General features: G+C 38.3%; 1 protein-coding gene across 1 annotated transcript in view; it reads left to right on the top strand.

Moving 5' to 3' along the window:
- Positions 1-205: 205 nt before the first annotated feature.
- Positions 206-24,044, top strand: part of Xbp1 (X box binding protein 1) — an 89,897-nt gene continuing 66,058 nt past the window's right edge. Inside the window, exon 1 of the mRNA XM_090374284.1 lies at positions 206-642. Coding sequence (XP_090230410.1) covers positions 431-642 — 212 coding nt within the window. The 5' untranslated portion in view covers positions 206-430. The remainder of the gene's footprint in view (positions 643-24,044) is intronic.

Here is a 24,044-nt window from a genome sequence, read left to right as displayed (position 1 = left end):
ACTGTTCTCTTTCTGAAGAATTCAACAATTTTTTTTTTTTTTTTATTATAGTGTTTTTCCAGTAGTTTTATGAATGAGTAAATGCTAGCTCTTTTTATGTTTGCTTATACAGTACTGTATTTGTAAAAATGAAAAGTATTGCATCAGAAATACAATATGTGGTTACACTTCAAATCTAAAACAGCTGCTAGCCACGCTGTCACCGAAATGACGCGATGTTTCCGGGAAGTTGCAGTCCCTGCGTAAACGTTGTGTTTGTCCAATCGAATTGTGCCACGGTCTTCTTTACTAGGCGGAAGATAGCGGACTGCCATGAGATGACACGAAGACGTCAAAGTTTTATATTTTTGAGGTTACAGTTGTTGTTTACAGTTTTGGTAACTTTCAGAAAATCTCAATATCATATAGTGTTTGTCTAGGTGATATCCGAATGGCAATTCCAAAAACAATTGTCATTACTACTCTGCCAGCCGCCCTAAGGAAGAAGGCAACTTGGACCAGTATTGCACAGCCACCAACACATATAACTGACCACAGTATTTCCTCTTCTAGCGAAAATGAAAATGAAGTGTTATCTCCTGGCGTTATTCGCAAAAGGCAACGGTTGGATCACTTAAGTCACGAGGAGAAGATTATGAGAAGGTGGGTAATAATGCGTATAATTCACACTACTGTTTCATGATTATAATAGGATGGGGGGGAGGTCAATTGTAATATTAGTAATAATCGGTGGGCCAGGTAAAATTCCACATTATTTTGATCATGAAAGGGGCTATTGCCCCTTTAGCCCATGCAGATAATGAAACTGTAATTTGGGGAAGATATGCGGCGATTATCCATAAATTAAATAACGTAATGATATAGTCATACTACGTGAATAATTCAAACTTGAATGTGTGACTTAATTTGACTTTACCACCCTCAATTTGATAAATAAAAAAAGTGATGTTTCAAGTCTTCCAGATTCCTATCATCAGACCAATACATGAGTTGATACCATCTCACTCTGATGCCAAACTTGGATGTGCCATGCTTCCGTCTTAGTTTGACAGTAAAGAAGTGAGGACCAGTGTCAGCTCGTGTACTGGTCTGATGACAGGATTCGACGAGAGTTCTAAAACATCACCTTTTGTATTAAAATTTAATAAAACTTAAAATAACTATTCAAAAATGAGTTTGTTTTTCAGCATTTTTTTAATTTTTTTTATTATTTGGGGCGTCGTTTCCGAATTTAGTTTTTGTATAGCATCACTGGCATGCCCAGAAATGAAAGAAAAATAAATATGCAATAATAATATATTAGATTTATTAATTAACAATATTCAACTTCTGTACAGAATATGGTTGTAATCTTTCCTGCAAGTAAATAACATAAAAATTGCAAATTGAGCATATTTTGGTTAAATTTAGTATCCAGTACCCCTGCCAATGACCAGTTTTTGCTTGAATTCCCCCCCCCCCGAAGTGGTCACGTAAAAGTAAAAACCTAACATTTTTTTTTCACTAAACAAAAATTATAGTCAATTAAAAATATCACTCTTTATAAGTGTTTTTTTTTTTTTTTTTTTACTCCAATTACAACTATTTTTCTCAGTTCACATCCTTCATGCAGCCTTCTGTTCATCATGTAGCTTAACACAAGGGGTACTGAATACTAATTATTACTAATTATAACTATCATGTTGTTATGATAAGGGGGGGGGTGCACCTCTTACAGCTTGCCATGTTATTAGAGAATTAAATTTTACTAGTAGAGAAATCACCATTATTCTTGCCCCACCAAATTTAAACTGTAAGTATATATGTCTGTGCTTATCACTATCTGTGCATATTAACATTAAAAATAAGTTATAATTAAATCCTTAAATTAGTTAATTCAAAAATATCACAGTTTTCAAAATTATCTCATATACACAAACACACACACTATTTGCCACTATTACATTTACTAATCTATGCAGAAAGTGTCATTTCTATGCACCAGCTTTCACTTAAAAAAGAATTCAGTATATCACTTGGAAAAATTTACATTACTTGCAACTACACTGCCTGGCAAATCTCCTCGACTTGGGTACCTGTACAAGTTGAAGGGACATCCCAGTGTTGCATGTGGTGCTCCACATTGGCATCACTCCAGTTCGGTGCCTACAGCCTAGGTTCAGAACTAACACCATAGGAATATGGCATGTTTACTGTGTGCTCTGACCTATTGAAATTTGTAAACAAGGACTCTGGTGGTTAAGAGACCAAGACCCAATACATTTTTACTCCTGCTTCAATAAGATTTCAGATCTTGCAACAGCATGCCCAGGATCACTTCCTTTTTTTTTTTTTTTTTTTTTTATGAAAACCCCAAACACAAGAGGTATTAGAACCTATAGTACTGTGCTTGGGTTGGACGTTGAGAAGATGAAAGAAGATATCTGTTGACATTAGACTTGAGCTTCTGTAGACTGTAATTTTCAGGAAATAAATATGAAGGTTGTTCCAGAAAACGGCAGTTGAATGAATAAACGAGAAAGATGAAAAGTTGGTTCTGTGAGTTTGAAGTTGGACAGTAAATGGATGTTGGCTAGTGGCGGCACATATTCGGACTGTTTTGAAAGACAGAGCGGGAATTATAGAAGCAAATTCAGAAGAACAGTGCCCATGGAAGTGTCTGTAGAAAAGACATGCAGCAGAAACAGTACTGTCTATGAGACAGTGAGTGCAGAGACTGTTAGAGAGGAGTCATTAATTAACCTAACTGCCCTCTTCTGAATGGAATCTAGATGCCTGAGAGAGAGGTTTTAGGGGCCCAGCCTCAGATGTGGGAACAATATTCCATGGTAGGGTGGATTTACTATTTGTACAGAGTGAACAGCTGTTTGGAAGAAAAGTAACGCTGAGAACGAAAGAGAAAACCAAGTTTTTTAGATGCAGAGGAAGAAATTTTTGTAATGTCCATGTGCCAAGAGAGATTAGAAGTCAGGGTAATCCCCAAAAGAGATATATCATTTTGCCTAGAAATTGGAATGTTACCAAAGATAAGCAAAGGACCAGAAGAATCCTTTTTGCGAGATATAAAACAAGACTGAGTTTTAGAAGGATTGAAATCAACTAAGTTGTCTTTGCCCCACTGGAGAATTACCTGGAGATCGGCATTTAAGGAATGGGTAGCAGATATTCGAGAAGTTGAAACTGATTGAGCAGGGCAAGGTTTCTCAAAATGGAAAGTGGAATGCAATATGCTATCATCGGCAAAACTATGGATAGGATTTCCAGTCAATGGGAGAAGGTCATTAATATACAAGAGGAAAAGAGTGGGGGACACCAGCATTAGTGGGGAAGCTGAAGACAGAGCACCATCTACCATCACCCTCAGTGAGCGATCAGAGAGGAAACTGGATAACCAATTACAAAAAAACAGTTGGAAAACATTAGATGATAAGATGAAAGCTTGTTTAGAAGACCTTTATGCCAAACACGATAGAAAACCTTTGAGATATCAAGAGCAACTGCTTTTGTTTCATCAAACATTTCCATTGAACTTGTCCATAAATGAGTAACATAAGCTAGAATATCACCAGTGGATTGGCGCCTCCGTAGCCAGGTGGGCAAGAGCAGTGCGTAGCACACGCTTCTTGATTAGACCGGGGTTCGAGCCCGTGACCACCAAATACGGAGGATGCGGAAAGGTCAGGGAATGACCACCGCATATCCTCGGAGCAATATGGCCTTAGTTGCTAATGCTCCTAAAATCCAAACAACAAACAAACAACCAGTGGATTGACACTGACAGAATCCATACTGGCAATCGATCAGACGGAAGGTTTTTAGATATTTTAAGAGTTGGCGGTTAAGTGATTTCTCCATTACTTTAGAAAGAGTAGAAGTAATTGCAATGGGATGATAATTGGATGAGAGGGATTTGTCACCTATCCCTCTCATCCAATTTGCTTGGAAATTTGAGCAAATTTCCAAGCAGAAGGAAAAACGCCTTTGGAATAAGAAAGTGAAAAAAGGTGGCAAAGAACAGGAGTGCAGGTTTTGAGAACAAGTGGAGAAATACCATCAGGACCTGGAGCTTTCTTAGCATCAAGATTCGTCAAAATCCCTCTGACATCCCTATGATGGAAGACCATAGGAGGCATTGAATGGAGCGTGTTTGGAATGGTGGGAGGTGTTTTACCAAGATCATTAATACATGAGTTGGAAGAAAAATGGGATGCTAGCAGGTCAGCTTTAACCTTGGCTGAAGTGACAACAGAACCATCTGGTTTTGACAGAGGTGGGAGCAGAGATGGGCAAAAGTTGTGGCCAATAGCTTTGGCAAGACACCAGAATGGTCGGCTACCATTAGGGCAAGAAGTAAGTTTTCTACTTTTAGTCTGTTCTGAATCTACTTTGGACTGATTAATAACTGCTTTACAATTGTTGCGAGCTTTGGTGTAGGCAGAAAATGAAACTGAAGAATTGGAAACAAGCCAATTACGATATGCAGCATTCTTCTCTTGGACAGCCTTAGCACATTTATTGGAAAATCATGGTTTAGATCAAGGACGAGATTTTAAAGTGGAGTGTGGAATAAAGGATTCCATTCCTACAAGAATAATTTCGCAGATGTGATCTGAGCAAACATTGGCATAAAAAAGTTTTGAAACAGTAATCCGACCAAGGAAAAGAAGAAAAATCTCACAAGTCATCCCATTTTGCATTCTTGTATTGCCAAACAATATGAGGCTATAGCCTCACGATAAAGGCTCCATTGGAGAAGAGACAATCACTAAGTTGTGATCTGAGGTGCCTAAAGGACCACTCACTTCGACCGTGTACTTGAAGGGTTGTTTGTGGGAAAAAGATCAAGTGTGTTGGCTGTACGGTTAGGATTGTCCGGTATCCTTGTACGTAAATGAAGAATCTGTGTAATTGCAAAAGTAATTGCAAAAGCCTCAGCATCTCGACCAGCTGGAGTTGTGAACATTAAAACACCAAGGAAAATTACCTCACTGTTAGGGAAGTTGGACTGGAAAAAGTCAAGTTGCAAAGAGAGCAAGTCAAAGAGCTCCAAGTGGTTAGTGGAGTTGGAAGAACGGTAGAGTCAACAGATGAATTTGACACAATGAGGTAGAAGAATTTTAAGCCAGAGAAGATCAAAAAGAGGAGATTCCAAATTACCAAGTCTGACAGGGTATATCGGAACGGACATATGCACAAGTACTACTACCATTGAGGCGAAAGGAATCATAAAGCGAATAATTTGGGCAACTGAGATGAGCAATAATTGAATCAATTGGTAACTGAGATTCTGTCAGAAAAAGTACGTGGGGTTTGGCAGATTGGAAATGGACATCATTGAGATCACGTATATTTGTGAAATGAACTAGGAAGTGTTTGGGAGGCTAAGATATTTTCGCTGATAAGCTTACTATGTTAGTTTGACAATTCATGGTGTATTCAATAGTAGGAAAAAGTGTGGGGAACTGCAGTATGAAGTAATGAACCCAGATCTTTGACATAACGTGGCCTTGACAATGCCCCCCACATACACATTACTCAGACTCTCTCCAGTCACTATCTTGTGGAGTAGAGGTAGCAAGATCATACACTAGCTCAGGGGTGGCCAACTTAATTTGTGATGAGATCAACTTTTTTTTTTTTTTTTCAAAATGTGCTGCGATCTACCATCACAAAAAGTTCATTGCACATGGTTAAAAAGGTTAATCAACACATTGAAAAACGTTTATAAATTTTAAAATGAAATACAATTCAGAATTCTTATTTAAATTCCTTCTAACATCTTAGATATTAGAAGGAATCTAACATCTAAGATGTTAGCTGTAACAGGAGTATTGAACAAAGCATTATATTGAATATTCACAGATGTAGATGATAAATTTTTTTTAATAAATTTAAACTTCTGTTGTTAATTTGGAACTGCTCCCATCCTGACATTAGCATGAGTTATTCAGGATTTACAGACCTAATTCACTCAAATTGCACATGATGTTATTGCTTGTTAGTGAATATTTATTGGTGTCCCAGTACTTTTTATAGCATAATGTATTTTTTTTTGTTTTGTAAGAGAAAGCAGCTGTTATTCAAAATTGTGATGACCTGATGTGAAGAGAATAATGATGGATCATATATAAATTTCCTTATTTTATTGGAAAAAATTTCATAGTGGTGCAATTTTTTTTATGTGAAATTGTATATAAAACAAACTTACTTAAGTCCCAAACAGACCACTGTTTTGATGCATGGAGATTTTATCTGTTTATGAGAAGTTTAAGTCTGCTTTGTAACCATGCTTGGAAGTGCTCCCCAGTGGAGTTGGATTTAAGAGTGGCCCTGGTATCTAAGAGCATTGGATATCACTTTTATTCGTAAGGCCCAGTTTCTTCTGGATGTTACTCCTGATGTCATATAGAATAAAATGCAATAGGTATGGTAAAAATTCAACACCTTTTATGGCCAAGGCCCTGCATCATTTGACATCTCTCTAAGAAAGTTATTCTGGTGTATAAGGTGTCCCAATCAAAATAACATATGCATTGTGGAATTCCTGTGTGCTTCTGCAAGAAAGGAAGTTGGCAGATGCTTTATATGTCTTTATCCTTCTATATTTTATATCTTTGGAATGGAGAACATTCTTCATTTTATCTCATCTGGAGAACATTCCAAACAGGTAGGAGTTTCCTGTGTGCACTGAATTGTGGCCAGAAGACAAGAGTACTACTGTAAAGCTGTAATTAAAAAGGACTTTTAGACTTAAAAAAAAAAAAAAAAAAGCATTTTACAGGCGATTCTCCACTTTCAGATATAATTCATTCCTTAAAATTTGTGTGAAAGTTGAATGTCCAAAAGTCAAGTTATAGGCTTCATATTGTAATAGGAGTTCTGTTGCTGAAGAACTAAAATATATTATAAAAATAATTCTTCTTCTATAGTGAATCAGTCTATCAACTGGTTTGCCCCTTTGATGAGCTGTCTCCATTTCTTCTGGTCTTGTGCTAGGTGTTTCACTTCTGCATAGCTTCGAAGCCCAGTTTCCTCCAGAATTGTGTTTATGATGGTGTTTTTTGGTCTTCCTTGTTTTTTTTTTTTTCCTGGTATTTTGCCTTCCAGCACATCCAGTAACATCCCACTATGCCTCATGGTGTGCCCGATCCATTGTAGCAATTCTCTTTCTTCTCCTACACGTAAAACTGTGTTATTACTCATTTTTCTGTCCAGCTAATCTTCTCCATTCTTCACCAGCACCACATCTCAAAAGCCTCTAGTTTTTTCAAGTTGGTTTTGTTTAATGTCCATGTCTCTGCTGAATACAAAGCAATTGGCCAAATGTATGTTTTCATAATTCTTTTTCTTAGGTCTAGTGACATTTGTTTGGCTTAGTAAAGAGATTTTACCTCTAAATGTTTGTTTTACTATTGCAATTCTTGAGCCGATTTCACTGTGGCAAGATGAATCTTGTGTTATAATCTGTCCCAGATATTTAAATTTTGTTACCTGTTCTATTTTTTCTCAATCAGTTTCAATGTGAAATTGTTTTGACTTTTTACTTATCATAATCTTTGTTTTATTAGTGTTAATCTTCATTCCATATTTCTTCACTTTCTTAGTTAACTGTTTTATTATATTGTATAACATTCTTGGACTACCTGCAAGGATTACCATCTGCAAACTTGATTGTGCTAAGTGTTCTTCCACCTATCTTTATACTTAACTTTTTACCATCAAATGTTTCTTCAATGATTAATTCTGCAAATATATTAAAAAAACCTGGGTAAAGCAAGCATCCTTGCCTCACTCCTCTCCCTATTTTTGCTGTTTCTGTCAATTCTCCGTTTAACCTGATAATGGCCTTTTGTCTTTTATACAAGTCAAATATTGGCCTAATTAATCTTTGTGGACATCCTATATTTTCTAGTAGAGGGAAAAGCTCATTCCAAATTACCACGTCAAATGTAGAACGGATATCATCTTTTAAGGGCACAAAAGGTGATATAGTTGTACATGTTGGCACTAATGATATCAAGAGTAGGAGACCGGCAGAATTACTTAACAAGTATAGGTCACTGTTGAAAAAAAGCCGTGAATTAGGATTGAATTTGAAAGTGTCTGCAACTCTGCCCAGACACGATAGGAGGGAGTATATGATGAATATGATGAGAGCCTTGTCAATCAATTCGGCCCTGGAAAGATTGTGCAAGGGGTAGAATTTTTTTTCAGCCTGGACTGTACTTGTTAACAGGAGAGACTTCTTCTACAGGGATGGGATACACTTAAATAGAAAGGGTGCAAGAATATTTGCTGATGCTATCGAGGCAGTGTTAGGTGGGTTCAGAAAACTGCTAGTTTGGGGGTATACAAAGACTAATAGATTAACAGTAGCCACTGGCAGAGGTGAAAGTGATTCTTGCACTGCTTCTATTGGAATGAGCAGAAGCCTGAAAAACAAGATGCAGGATATTTCAGAGACTGCTGGGAGTCATTGCGGTACAAATAAACACATGGGTTGTGTTAGGGTAGCTAAGAATAGAAACAGATGCATATATACTTGCGTGTACACCAATGCTAGGAGTTTAGTAAATAAATTTGATGAATTTGAGGTATTGCTCAAAGCATCAAAGGCGGATATTGTTGGGATATCAGAGACGTGGTGTCACACAGATATAAGGAATGCAGAACTGTAATTTGGGGAGTACAACGTCTACAGCACGGATAGATAGGATAGGAAGGGAGGAGGGGTTATGCTATTAATTAAGAAACATAAAATCCAAGGATGTGAAGCCAGTCTACATCGCTGGACAGTGCAGTGTCGAGTCAGTTTGGTGTGACATAAGCATTGGGAGATCAAAATTGAGAGTAGGAGTGTGCTATAGGCCTAATGACTCTGATGAGTATAATAAGAAACTGTACAGGGAAATAGTGGGCCAGTACATCAGAGAATCTTATAATGGGGGATTTTAATTTCCCAGATATTGACTGGAATTTGTGGGTTGGTCACTCGCACACTAGCAAGGCTTTTGTGGATTTATTGGATGATTGTTTTCTACATCAGCATGTTCGGGAGGCAACTAGAGGGAGTAATACTCTTGATTTGATTATCAGTAGTGATTCTTCATGGATTAAGAATCTGCAGATAAAGGAACCACTAGGTGGCAGTGATCACAGTGTGCTGAAGTGGGATTTACTCAAAGAGGTAACTACCATCAGGGGTAAGGGGAAGGGTTATTGCTTTCGTAAAGGCGACTACGATGGTCTGAGACAGTATTTAAATTCTATACACTGGGACCAACTGATGATATTACCAACAGCAAATTCAAAATGGAAAGCATTCAGGGAACTTGTCTTGGAAGCTACTAGGCTTTACATACCAACTAAGAAATATTGTTCAAGGTTTAGGCCTAAATGGATGTCAGATGAACTAATGAGACATATGACAGAAAAGAAAAATGCATGGGATACATATAAATTAACACGTGACACAGAAGCCTGTGATAGATACAAGTTGATCTGTAACCAAGTTACAAAGGTGGTTAGGCAGGCAAAGGCAGATTACGAGAAATCTTTGGCAAGGGATGCAAAGAAAAACGGCAAAGAGTTCTTTACTTATATAAACTCTAGAAGGAAGGGGATGAATCAGATTGGTCCACTTGATATTGTTGGGTCAACTGTTGATGATCCTGCTCATGTAGCTAACAAACTAAATGAATATTTTGCATCGACATTCACACATGAGGAGTTATTCAGCGAGGGAAATGCCAGAGGTGTATTCAACTCTAGCAGTAAGCTAGAGAATCTTGTAATAACTGAGAGTAAAGTGGAGGAGAAATTGTTGAAGATAAACACAAGAAAGGCACCCGGGGTGGATGGGATCTATCCAGTTATATTAAAGGAGGCAGCAAAGGAAGTAAGCAAACCCTTAGCCATAATTATGAGAGCTTCTTTGGACTCAGGGGAGGTACCCACAGACTGGAGATGTGCAAATGTGATCCCAATTCACAAAGGAGGATCAAAGGCTGACACAAGTAATTATTGACCTGTGAGTTTAACGTCTGTTCCAGGAAAATTAATGGAGGCACTGGTTAAAGAAGCACTGCAGGATCATCTAGACAAGACTTCTGTTATAGTTCGGACACAGCATGGATTTGTTAAGGGGAAGTCTTGCCTCACCAATTTGATTGGATACTATGATGCAGTCACAAAAGAACTGGATGCAGGGAATAACTTTGATATTATATACTTGGATCTTAGAAAGGCTTTTGATACTGTTGCACATGGAAGACTGCTGCACAAATTGGAGCAGTGTGGCATTGGATGCAAATTGCTGCTATGGATAAAGGGGTGGTTGAGGGGGAGAAGACAGAGAGTGGTAATCAATGGCCACTGCTCATCGTGGACTAATGTTATTAGTGGAGTCCCTAAGGGTTCAGTGTTGGGTCCATTATTGTTTTCTGTATTTATAAATGATATTGATGATGGTATATCAAGCTTAATGTCCAAGTTTGCAGATGATACAAAGTTGGCAGGGTTGTCAAGGACACTACTGACACTATGCTGCTGTTGTTGTTGTTGTGGGGGTTTAATGGCGCATAAGCAACTTTGGCTATAATGCGCCTCCACTATGCTGCTGCAACAGGATCTGGAAAGTTTCAGCAGATGGGCTGTGAGGAGGCAAATGAAGTTTAACATTGACAAATGTAAAGTACTACATATGGGAAACAGAACCCCAGAGCAACATATATACTCTGTGGTACTACCACTGATAGTGGTAGAGAATGAAAAGGACCTGGGGGTAATTGTGTAGGCAGATATGAAGTTCTCTGAGCAGTACAGACGGGCTGCAAGAGTAGCTCATGGTGTCTTGTCAATGATATACAGGAATTTTTCTAGCAGGGATAAGGAGGTGATTATTCCTTTGTATAAGGCAATGGTCAGGCCACACCTTGAGTATTGTATACAGTTCTGGAGGCCTCATTTCAAGAAGGATGTAGAGCTGCTGGAACGAGTACAGAGAAGGGCAACAAGATTAGTGAATGGAACAAAGGAGTAGTCGTACAAAGAAAGGCTTAAGTTTTGCAAATTACAGTGTCTGGAGACTAGGCACCAGCGAGGTGATCTGATAGAGGTGTATAAAGCCTTGAATGGTTTGAGCATGCTCAATGCTGATGGCTTCTTCCTCTTGCTCAGAATAATCACCTGAGAGGGCATAAATTCAAATTGAAGAAAGACAGATGTTGGATAGACGTGCGGAAATTTGCCTTTAGCCAGCGGGTAGTTGGTTAGTGTTGTTGTTGTTGTTGTAGTTCGGTTTAACGACACAAGGGCTACTACGGCCAAATTGTGTCTCTTCATCGTTAATTGACAAAAAGCATATTGTTAGGGAGATAAAATTATATACTTCTGAATAAACCAATATGTTTTAGATATAATAAAAGTTCTTCAATATTTGCTTCATTTCCTAAGATGCGAGATAAATCAGGTGATATATTCAATTTAGAGAGAGACTGAAAAGTGTTTGACCGGATGGTTGAATGTAAGGGACAATCAACCAGGAAATGTCGGACTGTAAGTTGCGTCTAACAGGATGGGCACTGTGGTGGGCTTTCACCCAATAATAGAAAGAGATGAGTATGGTGAGTGTGTCCAATTCTGAGTCTTGCCAGTACCACTTCCTCTCGTCTGTTTCTTCGGAAGCCAGACAGCCACAGCTTTGGATCTTCTTTTATCTGGTAAAGTTTATTGGTAGTTTCACTTTTCCAGGTCTGTGACCATTTATCATAGCAGGCTTTGCGTATGACAGACTTAAAATCAGAGAAAGGAACCTGAGGATGTTGTGAGAGAGCGGGTTGAGGATGTTTAGCGGCAAAGTCAGCACTTTCATTTCCCGGAATGCCCGAATGGCCAGGGATCCAGCAAAAACTGATTGACTGATTGGACACACTGCAAGCGAACAGCTGGGAATGAATCTGTTTCAATGCAGGGTGAGAAATGGAGGAATTCTTACTTATGGCAGAGACAGCACTGAGAGAATCTGTGTAAATTATGGCAGATGAGATGGAAAGCTCAATTATCTTACTAAGTGCTAACTTAATGGCATATAATTCAGCTGTGAAGACGCTGCAAGCAAGCGGTAGTGTGGCTGAACTTGTAAACAAAGGAAAAACTGCCGCAGCACCTACCATACTCTCAGTTTTTGAACCATCCGTATAAATTTTACAGGCATGGTTGTCCATAGCATGAGCTGAATGTAACTGTCTGATATTGCAGGAAGGTATATTTTTCCCCCACTGGAGGAAGTATGTATCTTGAGAGACAGACACATATGTCCAAGGAGCAACAGGTGTAGTCGTGTCTTGGAAAATTTCATTTAAATTGACATCCCAAGTTTGAACAAGCTCTCTGATCCTGAGAGAGGCCGGTCTATTTTCATTTGGCTTGCTCTCATAGAAGGCATCCCAACGAGTATTATAGAGATACTCCCAACTTGGGTGCGATGGTAGACTCTGGATCTTAGCAGCGTAGTGAAGCAGTAGTGTTTTTCTACGCAGGTGTAATGGGGGATCATGCGCTTCAATATATAGACTTTGGATCGGAGAAGTCCTGAAAGCTCCCAGCGCAGTTCTCAGAGCACTGTGATGGATCATATTTAGCCGTTTTAATGTAGTGCTCCTGGCAGAGTCATACACTGGACAACCATAATCTAGTCGTGAACGGATTAAACTTCTATAGAGATGCAGCAAAGTACACCGATCAGCTCCCCATGACATAGATGAGACTGAACGAAGTATATTCAAATGCTTTAAACAAGTAGTTCTCAAATAAGTGATGTGGGCTTGGAAATTTAGTTTGCGGTCTAATATTAATCCAAGAAATTTAACGGTATTTACAAGCGGGATTGGAGTATTGTTTATTTGCAGTTCAGGTTCGGGATGGAGAGTTCGCTTCTTGCAAAAGTGAGTGACAGTGCATTTCTTTTCTGACAGTCTGTAACCATTCAGTGAAGTCCAGGATTCTATTTTGGTTATGGCAAGTTGCAGCTGCCGTTCAATTGTATTCATACTTTGAGATTGACAGGAAATGGTGAGATCATCTGCATACATGTACGTTTGAACAGTTTTTGGGATACCTCGTGTCATACTACTAACTCGGATTGAAAACAGTGTTGGACTGAGTATTGATCCCTGTGGGACTCCCTCTTCCTGAATGTGAGATGTAGAGAGGATGTTTTTGTATCGGACTTGAAAAGAGCGCAAATGCAGGAAATTTTGAATTATTTCCGGCAAATGGCCCCGAAGCCCCAGATGGTAAAGGTCCCTAATAATACCATGGCGCCATGTTGTATCAAATGCCTTTTCAAGATCTAAATTGACCATGACTAGATGTTGTTTCATGACAAAGGCATTGCGGATATGAGATTCGGCTTTGATAAGCACGTCCAGCGTTGATCTATTTTTCCGAAAGCCATATTGTTGTTCTGGAAGGAGATTCTCTGACTCCAGGATGTAGGTGAGTCTAGTATGAACCATCCTTTCAAAAATTTTTCCCATCAGCTCGTAAGAGATATTGGCCTGTAATTTTCAACACAGGAAGGATCTTTTCCTTGTTTTGGTAAGGCGATAACGAACGAATGGCGCCATGAAGAAGGATAGGCATTTTCAGTGAAGATCCGATTATAAAAAATTAATAGAGTTCTCAAGTCTTCATCAAGTAAATGCTTTAGCATAATGTAATGAACTCCATCTGGACCTGCAGCGCTATTGGAAGATCTGTTTAATGATTCTTGAAGTTCTATTAATGTAAATGGTTGGTTGTACGACAGTGAGCGGCGCGTGAAGAAGTTGATTTTATACCGTTCTGCACCTGCTTTGATGTTCTGAAAGGTGGACGCATAGGTGGCAGAAGCTGAGATTTTTGCAAATGATTCTGCTAATGCATTTGCAACTTCTTCAGGAGTAGAAATATCTTTCCCTCTCCAATGAAGTATCGGAGAGGGCAGCCGAGAAAATTTACCATTTAATGCCTGTATTCTTTTCCAGATGACCCGTGTATCCGTGTCTTTGGTAATGGTTGAGGCAAAAGCAATCCATGAATCCCGTTTCGCTTTCCGCCTAACTTGTCTAGCTTTCGCTTTGAGTCTTTTATAAGAAATAAGGTTACTAGTGGTGGGATACTTTCGGAAATTATTCCAAGCATGGTTTTTTTCCTGTTTGGCAATTAAACAATCTGTATTCCACCAGTTATTTCTGTGTTTGTGATAAGGCGTGGATTTTGGAATGGAAGCATTAGCTGCAGTGAGAATCTGATTGGTTATATAAGTATTTACTTCATCAATATGTTGTCTTTGAACATAACATCTGTCTAAGAGTATTTGGGCAGAATATCCTTCCCAGTTTGCCTTTTTAAACTGCCAGTTGGATCGTTCAACAGGATTCAGAGTTACTCTTGTTTGTAGTGAGCAAATAATTGGAAAGTGATCACTGTTAAAGGGATCAGTTAATACTGACCATGTCATGATTGGAAAGATAGAGGGTGAACAAATTGACAAGTCTATTGCAGAAACAGATCCTGTTGCTAGGTGTATGTAAGTAGGAGATCCAGAATTTAATAAATTAAGATCATTATTGTTCATGAATTCCTCCATCAATTTGCCTCTTCTATCCATTGTAGCAGACCCCCACAATGGATGATGTCCATTAAAGTCACCAAAGAGACAAATTGGAGTTGGGAGTTGTGAAATCAGGCTGTCAAGTTCTGAATGCAGAAGTGGTACAGATGGTGAAATGTAGATGGAAACAATGGTAAGTGAAATACCAACTGCAATACGAGCTGCGACAACTTCTAGAGTGGTTCTCAATTGGATCGGCTTGGATGGAATATCAGAGTTAACAAGAATAGCTACTCCGCCACGAGTGGGAGAGTTTGAACTCCTATCCCGTCTGTATATCATATAATTTGAGAATTTTGGTGACATTTGGGGTGACAAGAAAGTTTCCTGTAGGCATACACCTATGGGATTGAATTGAGCTAGTAAATCCCTTAAGTCATCAGAATGACTACTTAGTCCTCTGCAGTTCCATTGTATGATGTTATACATTATTTAGATTTAGCTGAGGATGATTCGTCTGACTGTTTTTTGTTCTTGGGACATTTTTTCCTGTCTTTTTTTGGGAATGTGGGGCGTCCAATATCCATTGTGTCATCTGCATGAAGTTCTAGAATGGGCTCCTCATTACTTAGCAGCTCATATACATCCATATTATTGGTAGGCGCTTCCATTTTTTTTGAGACAGTGAGATTTTAATTGTTCTTTTTCAATAGAGACCAATGGGGTATGAGTAGGGATACTGATTGGAGTATTTGTGGCTTCGCTAGTTGTTTTTGGAGGATTATGAGAATTATCTTTTTTAGAGGTTGAAAGTGTAAATTTAAGCCAATTCGCTAGAGAGGTGTTAGGCGGAACTGATACATCCGTTTGAGCTGCAGTAGAAACAAAGTTTCTAGTTCGAGCTGCATAAGAACGACCACTAGGCATGGTCGACATAACTTGTCTACGTGCCTCAGGAAACGTGACTTTATTTTCAATTTTGTATTTTTGAATTTTCTTTCCTGATATCCATAGCTCACAAGTTTTGGAAAAGGCTGGATGGCTTCCTTTGCAGTTTGGACAAACAGGAGTTTTAACTGAACAATCCGCTTGGGTGTGATCTTTAGAGCCACAAATGGGACATGTGGCTTCCCCGCGACAAGCCTGCTGGGAATGGCCGTATTTCTGACATTTAAAGCAACGAACAGGATTCGGGATGTAGGATCGAATCCGGCAGTTTAAATAACCAGCTTTAATAGAGGATGGTAAGTCTGGAGTGCTAAATGTCAGAATGATGGATCTTGTTGGAGTAAGATTTCCATCTTTTTTCGTCATGATCCGTTTTACATTTACTACTTTCTGACTGCTGAGTTCTTGGAGTAGTTCTTCTTCGGAGACTGTAATTAGGTCCCACTCGCTGATGACACCTTTGGATGAATTTAATGTTTTGTGGGAAGTAATTTCTACTGTCAACCCACCAAATGTTGTTTTTAACAGCCGCTCAGAATGTTTAGAGGTGGCTGTTTCTATCAGAAGGTCTCCGGATTGCAGTCTTTTAACCATTTTTGGTGATCCAGCAATTGACTCCAAGATTTTCTGAATTAGGAATGGTGACAACTTACTCACAGGTTGGGCAGATAGGGAATGAATCACCAGGAAGTTTGGGCAATCTTCATGACATTCTGCTTCTCTTCGCAGTCTTTTAGGTTGACTTGAGTCATGGTCAGGGTTAGAATTTTCCGCCCTTGAGCTCAAAGGCTCTAAGGTTGGATAATGATTTTTATCCATGATCGCTCCTTTTTACCCTGGGGGTTTGCCTTTACCACCCAGGTTACCGGCCCCGCCACGGGGAGGCAGGAGCAGTGCCGCTTGGTGGCCAAGCGTAGAGTTAGTAAGTTAGTACGGCTAGCTAAATTAAAGAAAAAAGTACTTGCCTTCTTCTGGGCTCTCTTCTTAGTGTTTTTAAGTAAGTAGAGCTACTTAACAGAAAATTTTAATTCTAAGAGAAAAACAAGGAAAACTCTGTCACTTGGAGGAAAAACGCTTTATGAACACGCAAGAATCGCTTGGCCACGGAAACGCTTGGCACCCGGGGCCAGTTGGTTAGTGGAACAGACTTCCTTCCCTTGTCGTGGAAGTCGATAGCCTAAATAAATTAAGGCTCAGCTGGACAGGTATTTCGAATGAACGGAGGGGTGAAGTGGAAGTGGATTTTTTTTTTTTTTTTTGGCTGATGCTTCATAAGCTTGCTTTTTTGCATCTTATGCCTCTACTAATGCTAAATGCTTTTGCATAGTCAATAAAGCACGCATACAGATTCCTCTCATTGTTTATCATTCTTTCGCCTAAGATCTTAAAAGTTCCTATTGCTTCTTTTGTAGATAAGTTCTTTCTGAACCCACATTGTGTATCCTCTAAAAGGTTTTCGATGTAGGATTCTGTTCGTATTTTTATGATTTTTAAGAGAATTTTTTCTGCATGTGATATGTGGCTGATGGTTCTGTAGTCTTTGCATTTGATTGGTGCAGATAATTTTGGTATTGGTAGTATGATGGTTATACAATGTTCTTCTGGCCATTATCCTTCACTATATGCTTTCAAAATCAATCCAAATAGTGATTGCTTGACTTGATCTCCACTGTTCTTTATTAATTCTGTTGTAATATTATCTATACCAGGAGCTTTGTTGTTAGGAAGTAACTTTAAAGCTAGCTCAAATTCTTCTATTAATGTTTGATCTTGTTTTACGTTTTGTTGTTCTCCTTTCTGATCATATTTCCAAGTGTAACCACATGGTTCCATGTATAAATCCTCTATATACTTTCTCCATGTTTCTTGTTGTTCTTTTGCATCAAGAATGGCATTATCTTTTTCATTCCTGATTGCTCTGGAGCGAATTCCATTATGCTTTCTTGTTATTTCTTTAATTTTCTTGTAGGCCCTATCTCTTTGTCCATACTGCATTAAGGTTTCGATTTCTTGGCATTGTTCTGTCCACCATATATCTTTTTGCTTTTCTGCATTCTCTATTAATTTCATTCCTGAGAGCATGGTAATTATTTTTTCTATCTTTTATTTTCATATTTTTGAAGATTCTTCTTTGATCCATCATTTGAAGGATGTCTTTTGTTATCCATGATTTTCTTTTCACCTTGTTTCCATTTCCCAGAAATTTACGAACTGCTTTGTTTATAGTTTTTTTTTAATGTTATTCCACATCTGGTCAATACTGTTTATCATACTTTTCTTATTTACCTCATTATAGCTGTTTGTAGTATTCTGGAACAATATTCTTATTTCTTCATTCTATGGAACCTAATGGAACCTAGTTTTTCTAGGTTCCATTTATTATTTATTTTCTTTCCATTAATTTTCTATAGCTTTAGTTCTGTTATCATTTTCACCATTGAATGGTCACTGTCCACATCTGCTCCTGGAAAAGACATGGCTTTTTTTACCTGATTGTGGTATCTTTGTTTCACCAGAATGTAGTCTAACTGGTATCTACAAGAATCTCCAGAATATTTCCATTTATACCTACATCGTAGTGGTGCCTGAAACCAAGTGTTGACTACTACAAATCTTTCTTGACTACAGAAATTAATTAGTCGTTGTCCCCTCAAATTTCTTGCTCCTAGCCCGAAATCTCCAACAATATTTCCTTCTATTTTGTCTCCCACAACTGCATTCCAGTCTCCCATTATAATTATATTATCATTTGATTTTGTTTTTCTCAGAAGTTCTTCCAATTGTTCATAGATCTCTTTTACTGTATCTTCATTGCTGTTTGATGTAGGTATGTAAACTTGTATTATTTCAATATCAACTGGAGCTACTGCAAGACAGGTCATTATAATCCTGTTACTGATTTGTTTCCACATCCGTCAAGCATGATGAAAAACGTTTTGACATAATTGCAATGCTTTCCTGACCTTTATCACTTTCTGAATGTATTATTTTATATTCTCCACTGAGGAATTCTCCTGCATCTTTCCAACAGGTTTCAGCCAGTCCAAGGACATCTGGTTTATTCCTTTTCATCTCTCTCTTTTAACATTCTTTAATTTTCCAATCTGTAGCATAGTGTGTACATTCCATGTTCCAATTCCAAAACTGGGATTTCTCTTGCTGACAGCCTGGAAAGCCCTGCGACTTTCCCTGCTCGGTCCGACAGGCTTTGCTGATCCCAGAATCAACAAAGGGGATCAACTTTGGGATCAACAAAGCCTATCTGCTTTGTTGATCCCAGAATTGCCAGTTACTCTAATACCTCTTTGATTGCTCATCATTGGTTTTCTTGGGAAAAGAAAAAGTAACAGGGTGGTTTCCCCTTGCCTTCCCTGCAGGTAGTAACCTACACTGTCTGAGGCTGTAGTTGCTGTGGTTGGCTTTTAAGAAGCCCTTCTGCCACCAGACCTAGGTCTCCCAACCTACCTTGTTGGTGACCACTGTGCAAGCCCAGTTTCATAGCATGTTGAATATGGCCTAGCACAGTCTCCTGTCTCTTGTTAGCAGCTGACCTAGTTTCCTGCTGGGGTTATAATCCAACCTTCTGCTAGGTTGCTCAGGTACCAGGGTTCAGCGGCGTTGGAGGTGAGTGGGATTGGAATGGAGAGGCTAGGTGATTTTCAAGAGAAACCATGTATTGCACATGCACACCCCTTTGAACCCCATAAAAATAATTATATAAGCTAATTTTTTATGCCACCTGAGAGTTAAATGTATACAAAGTATTTATAAATATTTTTAAGTTAGATTTTATATAATAGTAGAAAGAAATCAATAAAATAAATTTCTTACTACTTGCTTATCTTAAAATCAACTCATCTCGGTGGCATCTCCAGTCCATGGGAAGTCCCCACCGACTGGAGATGTGCAAATGTATCCCCAATTCACAAAGTGGGATCGAAGGGTGACACGAGTAATTACAGACCAGTTGGTTTAACTTCTGTTCTGGGGAAAATAATGGTGTCTCTGGTTAAAGATGCATTGCAGGATCATCTAGACAATAATGCAGTAATAATTCAGACACAGCACGAGTTTGTTAAAGGAAAGTCTTGTCTGACAAATTTTATTGGATATTATGATGTAGTTACAAAGGAACTGGATGTAAGTATATGATATTAAAATAATTTTGATATCATATACTTGGATTTCAGGAAAGCTTTTGACACTGTTGCGCATGGAAGACTACTGTACAAATTGGAGCAGTATGGTATTAAGGGTAAGTTGCTACAATGGATGTTGCTCTTCGTGGACTAACGAAAAAAAAAATAAAAATTATTAGTAGAGTCCCCCAGGGTTCGGTGTTGGGCCCACTGTTGATTTGTATGTTTATCAATGATGTTGATGAAGGTATATTAGGCTTAATGTCAAAGTTTGGCAGGACTGTTAATGACAGTAATAGCAGTGTGCTACTGCAACAGAACCTAGAAAATTTTGGCAGATGGGCTGAGAAGTGGCAACTGAAGTTTAACATTGACAAATGCAAAGTACTGCATATGTGACAAATGCAAAGTACTGCAACTGTGTGGCACTACACCTAGGGTAGAAGAAAATGAAAAAGATCTGGGAGTAATTGTGCAGAGTCAGATATGAATTTTTCTGAGCAATGCAGACAAGCTGCCAGAGCAGGTCATGGGGTATTGTAAATTATATACAGGAATTTTTTTTTTAGTAAGTAAAAGGAGGTGATTATTCCTTTGTATAAGGCAATGGCCTTGAGTATTGCATGTGGGTCTGGAGGCCTCATTTTAGGAAGGATGTAGAGTTGCTTGAGCATGTACAGAGAAGGGCAACAAGATTGGTGAGGGGAACGAAGGGGTACTTTTGCCAAGAAAGGCTAAGTTCTGCAAATTGTAGCAGCTGGAGACTAGGCACCTGCGTGGTGATCTGAGTGAGGTATATAAGGCCTTGAATGGGTTGAGCACACTGAATTCTGATGGGATTCTTCTGCTTGCTCAGATTAAGAACCTGAGTGGCCATAAATTCAAATTGAGGAAAGAGAGCTGTAGAATAGATGGCGCAGAAATTTGCCTTTAGCCAGCTGCTGGGTAATTGCTGAAACAAACATCTGTCGTTGCGGAAGTTGATAGGTTAAATAAATTCAAGGAGGAACTGGATAAACTTTTAGAGGGAATGGATGTGAAATTGTTTTTTTTTTGGCTGATGTTATATAAGCTCATATGTTTGCTTTCTTGCATCATGTTTCCACTACAACTACTAATTGGTGGATATCACATACTTAGATTTCAGTAAATGGAAGTATATGATAGCATTTCACATAAGAGTGCTGTAAAAATTGGAACAGTATGGCATTAAGGGCAGATTACTGCTATGAATAAAGGATGGTTGAGCGGGAAAGACAGTGGTTATTAATGGACACTGCTCTTCATAGACTGTTATTAATCTTGAGTTAATCTCTTATTATTAAAATTGAGTCTCCCGGTGTTCAGTGGTGGGCCCATTGTTGAATTCTATATTTATTAATGACATTGATGAAGATATATCGGGCTTATTGTCTACATTTGCCAATAATATAAAGGTTGGCAGGGTTGTTAATGACAGTAATCAAAGTAAGCTACTGCAACAAGATCTAGAAAAATTAGCAAATGGGATGAGAAATTGCAGTTGAAGATTTAACATTGACAAATGTAAAGTACTGCAAATTGATAGCAGTAATCTCAGAGTAACTTACCAGTTGTTCTGTACTGCACTCAGGGTAGTGGAAAATGAAGGGAAAAAAAAAAAAAAAAAAAAATGTGAGGGTAATTTTGCTGTGAGATGTGAAGTTCTCTGAGTAGTGCAGACAGGCTGTCAGCACAGCACATGGGGTTTTGTCAATGATATGCACTAATTTTGCTAATAGCGATATGGAGGCGATTATCCAATTGTATAAGGCAATGGTTAGACCACATCTTGTGTACTGAATATAGGTCTGGAGACCTCATTTTAGGAAGGAAGTATAGCTGCTGGAATGGGTACAGAGAAGGGCAGTGAGACTGGTGAGGGGGAACAAAAGGGTGTTCTTACCAAGAAAGGCTTTAGTTCTGCAAATTGTAGCATCTGGAGACTAGGCACCTGCAAGGTGATCTGATTCAGGTGTTTAAGGCTTAAGCCTTTGGATGGATTGAGTCAGTTCAATGCTGATGGTATTATTCTCTTTTTCAGATTATATAAATGAGTGGCATGAATTGAATTTAAGGATGTGCTGAAGTTTGCTTTTGAAGCAGTGAGTGGTTGATTGTTGAACAAACGATCGTCTGTTGTGGAAGTGCGTAGTTTGAATAAATTCAAGGAAGAACTAGACAAACTATTGGAGGGAATGGATAGTTGAAACAAGAAGGGGTTTTTTTGGCTGATGCTTAATAAGCTTGCGGCCTTGCATTGTTTGCCACTACTTATACTATAAGAACTTTTGTCGGAAGGAGGAAGGATGTACATAGAACTGTTGAGGAGGGTGCAAAAGTAATCAGATTGGAGATGACTGTAAATCAATGCACCTATAAAGAATGATCAGAAGGTATGAAGTGCAGAGTTTGACAGTTAGACATCTAGGTGGAGATTTTATGAAGGTATATAAGCTTCTAATGAAACTGATTAAAATGAAAGTGGTATGTTCTCCCTTGTAGGTTAGATGAAAACAAAGGGACCCAAATATGACATATTCAGGAATAACAGAAGGTTGAAGCTTGTGTAATTCTTCAGTGGATGACAGGTTATCAAACATTGAATTAAGTCGATTCCCAACATGGCAGAGTCTGACTAAATTCGACCTGGAATTAGATGATTACCTTTATGGAATGAAAATATTATGAATTTTCTGTTTATTTCTTATTATTTTTTGCCTGATGCATAAAAAGTGCTTCCTTGCATTATTCAGTCCTAATCCTGAAGTGTGTAACTTGTTCTTTCTACAACTGTCACTATCTATGTATCATGGATTCTTTGAATTCAGCCGAAGAACCTGCATTGTTGTCGATTCCCAACATGGCAGAGTCTGACTAAATTCGACATGGAATTAGATGATTACCTTTATGGAATGAAAATATTATGAATTTTCTGTTTATTTCTTATTATTTTTTGCCTGATGCATAAAAAGTGCTTCCTTGCATTATTCAGTCCTAATCCTGAAGTGTGTAACTTGTTCTTTCTACAACTGTCACTATCTATGTATCATGGATTCTTTGAATTCAGCCGAAGAACCTGCATTGTTGTTGAATATATTCCAGATGTTATAACCTTTTCCAGGCGACTCCGTAGCTAGGTGGGAAGGAGCAGCAGTGCGTAGCACACGCTTCTTGATTAGACCGGGGTTCGAGTCCATCACCACCAAATACGGAGGATGCAGAAAGGTCAGGGAATGACCACCGCATATCCCAGAGAAATATGGCCTTAGTTGCTAATGCTCCTAAAAACCAAATAACAACAACAACATAACCTTTTCCGAATTCCTTCAAGATAGGTCCATACTTTTGTCAATTGCCCTGTTACCTTGGTTGATTGTATCATGTAGTACTACTTGAAGGTAGCTATGATTGGTCCGATTCATAGGTTGAATAATGTAAGCATTTAACAATGTTGATTCTGTATAAAAATCCTTTAATGATTGTGGATGTCTGTAGGAGCACTGTTCAGAAACAACTATGCCTTGAATGCTAAATCACTCTGCTGCAGTAATGTCTAACTGCCTCTAACAAGATGGAGACTAGGGCTTGCATAAAACCGAGTTTAACCGAAGTTTACTCTTAAAACCGGTTTTAAAACCGATTTTCTCAGACTTAGGGAAAATAATTAAAAGCTTATAACACAGGTATTTATTTTATCTTGGGTAGATTGTACAAATCGTAATCAAATCTTTTAAACAAAATCTATCACCTCTTATAGTAAAAAAAATAAAAAAATTAAAATGCTCCGAAAAAGTAACCAGCTTGAGATTATACAAAATTACAAATTGTATTCAAATCCTTTGAATAAAAACTATCCTCTCGTATAGTAAACAAAAAAATAATAAGCCCTATAATAATAATAAATAAATAAAAATAATGTGAAAAAAAACAGTTTGGGGAAATTATTTTACTATTTATTGCTCAGCTTTTTTCTGAAAATGATCCTTTAAAAAACACAGTATATTAAGCATTTTTCCTGATAAACTTGACCTTATTTTTGTGTTAAAGAGACCAGTGATCGAAAACACTCTTTCAGATTGGACATTTGTTGGTTTAATGGTCAGCAGTGCTCTATAAACTCTCTCCAGCTTTTCACTTCTACTGCTAGTTGCCTCCAAAAGTTTGAATTCTTTGCTGATTTCCAATTCACTCGGATATTTTGAAGGCTCTTCAGTTAATCTCTTTATTACACTATCATACTCTCGCATGAGTGTATCTCCAACATCAGAACTAGACGAGTCTTTGTTTTCTTCCAAAAGAACAGTTCGTTTATTTTCAGTTTCTTCATTCAACGCTAAGAC

Source organism: Mastigoproctus giganteus, chromosome 5 (assembly GCF_048544385.1).
Source record: "Mastigoproctus giganteus isolate SK-2022 chromosome 5, ASM4854438v1, whole genome shotgun sequence".
Lineage (NCBI taxonomy): Eukaryota > Metazoa > Arthropoda > Arachnida > Uropygi > Thelyphonidae > Mastigoproctus > Mastigoproctus giganteus.
This window is presented reverse-complemented; position numbering and strand designations above follow the sequence as displayed.